The following is a 3,451-nucleotide window of genomic DNA, read 5'->3' on the forward strand; positions in this document are numbered from 1 at the left end:
TAGCACAAGACAATCCTTTACATGGTAAAAACCTAGCTTGGCAATTAAAACCCGAATTCTGATTCTATTTTAATCTACAGTCGCGCTGTGCTCGTCTTTCCACAGCAGGTCCGCTTCATCGAACCCGGTCTCATTCCCAGTCCTCAATATAGACACATGAGTGGTGTTCAGTTAGTCGCAATCTGCAGCTTTACTACTAGATGCCACTAAATCCTTCACACTGGCCCTTTAAGACATTACAAATATTATATATAATATATAATTATTAGTTTTTTTGTTGAAATGTGAATAGTTTCAGAACTGTATAAAAGTGTAAACACTGTAACAAACATCCATTCTCAGGGTATAGTGGAGGGTTTAAGTTACCACATTTTACATTATTATTAAGTTGCATATATCCGTCTATGGTTAATTTTTCAAAGAAGAACCTATAGTTTGTCTTATTTAAAAATGTCATAAAGATCAAGCCAGAAGCACATGTCTTAGATATATAATAGATATATAATAGACTATAAGATGAACACAGCAAGAAACCCCCCCCCAAAACTTTTTTTCCCCCCCTCATCCCACAAATCAAGCAATCATTAAAATTTGGGAAGGACAATAAACTATTAACTATTTCCTTCCTTTTTTACCAAATCTGTTTTTTATATAATTAATCCAAACATTCTTAATATATCAATATATCGCCTTTAAAATCTCTAACTCTAAAGCTTAAACAACCTCACACAAATGTTCCTCGAGCCCGCAGGTTTTGGGTTGCCTCTGTTCATCCAATAGGGAAGCGGCTATTTCCACTTCAAGGTAATTTACTTTAAAATCGTCTCCGTTTCACTCCCCCCTCCTCCTCCTCCTCCCTCCTCCTCCTCTTTCATGCCTAACCTCCACCCAGCTCTAAGTTCCCACAGCCAAGTCTTCACTAATGAGGTCCAATTCTCCAGAGCATAAGCACAGTATCGATCTATTTCGGTTTATGGATTCACTGCATAATGAGTGGACTTTGCTCTGGGGAAATAATAAAATAAAGTCATTTTTTTTGCCTAAATCATTCTGACCTCATATACAATCCTTCAGTTGAACAGATCATGTGAGTCTACCCTTAGTAAACAGCCCTTATGTCAAGAGTCTGACTTTGCCATGGACGATGCGGCTGTTTCAAGAAAAGAACGATAATCTACCTAGAAAAACTGAATTATTTCCATGATAGGTCTCTGGTCCCCTATTTGTAAGTGAGGGAGGATTATAAGTGGATTCTAGCTTTCTGTTCAAAACTATATTTCATTTCTACATCTCATTTTTTCCACATTACATGATCTCAATTAAGAAAGATTTGATTACTGTATTGTAAACCTAACAGCTTAGAAATGATGTGTTAACTAAAAAAATGAACAAAGGAGTTCCTTCTTTACTTTTGTGTTTTTATTTAATGAAAATCTGACTTGAACATGTAATATTTAGCTAGATGATAACATCATTATAGTATTTAGGGTTAAGCTTTGTTAGTTATGTTTTATTGTTGACAGAGTTGAACGGCTTTAAAGTTGATTGAGTCACAAAGGTCATTTGATTCCTGTTATGTAGGGATGTCAATAGTCATTCTACTGTCACAACCTTTTTTGAGAGTTGAAATTATTAATAAATATCACTATTTAATATTTGTTTCAGTTTCTTGTGTTTTTGAAAAACCTGAATGACATAGGTCAGTTTTTGAGAGGGGTTCGATTACCAGAGAGAGAACGTTATCTTTACCTCCGGAGTTTTTCTAAAGAAAAGAATCCTGATCTTTCTGGCTCCTCGTAACATCACATACTTATTACCAAATTATGTGTGTGTTGTGTTTACAGCTGGTTCCCAGGTCAACATGGAAGTGCAAAGATGATCATAGACTATGAAATGTTTAAGTGATGTTTATGTGTGTGTCGTGTATCAACGTGATCTTTAGGACATAAGACAAACATAATACTTGGCCAAGGATCGTTGTTGGATTGAGAATCCAGCAGTCAACCGGAGTGGTGTTCTCTTTTCTCGGGCCCTACAAAAGAAGTCTGATCAAAGTTTAATGAGGTATATTTGATTATAGTAAGCTGATTGGGATAATGATGGGGTTTAGACTTGGTGCATCCTTGTTGGTGCTCAGACTGGTCCCAGTCTCTTGGCACACGACCCAACCAATTCCAAGGAGAAGGAAAAATTAGTAATTCCGCCTTGCTTCCCCTCCCATATATCATTTATGAAACTAGAGCAACAGTCAGAACTAGGTGTTCTGGCCTTGGAGATAACCCGTTCTTCCTCCCACGCTCAGGTGTTTGTAGCTATTGTTGCTCGCAAGCAGAGATGAGAATATGTGTTTTTGTTTTTTATCTTTGTGTGTTATAGCTTTAGAAAATGCAGGCTTCCACATCTATGTGTATTAATATATACTGAAATGACTAATCCCTAACATTTGTGTAGAACTGTAACATTTACATACTATTGTAAACCTAACACTGCCTCTACTTTGTATTATTTCCCAGGGAGACCTTCACTGCCTGTGTTGGTGCTGTGGGGAGTGCCTTCAGCTTACTGTTGGTTTTAAAGTTTATTCCAAAAACTACCAAGGTTCAAGCTCCAAAACCCAACACAGACAGTAAGACACACTTCCATCTTCTTCTGAATGCCGATGTTCAGGCTAACGGCACACAGGCATTAGGAAGTAGGAGTGAGCAGGTTAAAGTCCAGCTGAAATCACAGTCATTCGTCCCTTTCTGCAGTCAATATAATGTCATTGTTTTTATTTTAAATAGTTTTATATTTTTAGAATGAAGAAGAAAGGAGTATTCGGGAAAATATATGGAATACTCTTTAAATATCAAGAGTTTGATTGACAGCAGCTGGAAGGCTAAGCACCAGCAATACGGAGGACATTCGTGTTACTTTGCATAGAAAAGCAGCTGGCTATTTATATAATCATAAGATTTTCATTATTTCAACTTTGATTCTGGGAAATAAGAATAATAATCAAACGTGCAAAACTGAGTATAAATTCAAACGTTTTATTGTTGAATTTGTGAGTAAAAGGCAGATCGTTTGCAGATCGTGTTGTCGGTCCTTTACGGTCACACCCGAGTTGACCACGTTCCAGTACAACAATTCGGAGAACCAAGCTCTAGCCAATGCACTATATTGTCCACAGACAGATGTTGGACATTACTGTGTGTACGACTGATTTAATGAGACAGAAAAGACAGAAGTGCTAATTAAACCGTATATTACTGCAGTTTTCACTTACTTGATGTGCAGAGAAGCCATCTTCGATTTTGAGGCTGGGGTAAAAAAAAAAAAAAAGAAAATTTTAAAACAAAATATTAAACACACTTTTTTATTTATTTGTGTGTGTGTGTGAGAATAGAATGTTCGGCTCAGCTGTAGAATGTGTTTCCCTTTATCGCGTCACATCCTGTTGGAATGTTGT

At 36.8% G+C, this 3,451-nt stretch overlaps 1 protein-coding gene across 1 annotated transcript in view; it reads left to right on the forward strand.

Moving 5' to 3' along the window:
- Positions 1-2,513: 2,513 nt before the first annotated feature.
- slc22a18 (solute carrier family 22 member 18) overlaps positions 2,514-3,451 on the forward strand; it is a gene marked incomplete at its 5' end in the record, with an annotated part of 8,583 nt that continues 7,645 nt past the window's right edge. Inside the window, 1 exon segment of the mRNA XM_035652590.1 lies at positions 2,514-2,626. Within this exon segment, the coding sequence (XP_035508483.1) occupies positions 2,514-2,626 (113 nt within the window).

This window comes from Morone saxatilis, unplaced genomic scaffold (genome assembly GCF_004916995.1).
Source record: "Morone saxatilis isolate NCDOM2014 unplaced genomic scaffold, NCSU_SB_2.0 Contig11, whole genome shotgun sequence".
NCBI lineage: Eukaryota > Metazoa > Chordata > Actinopteri > Moronidae > Morone > Morone saxatilis.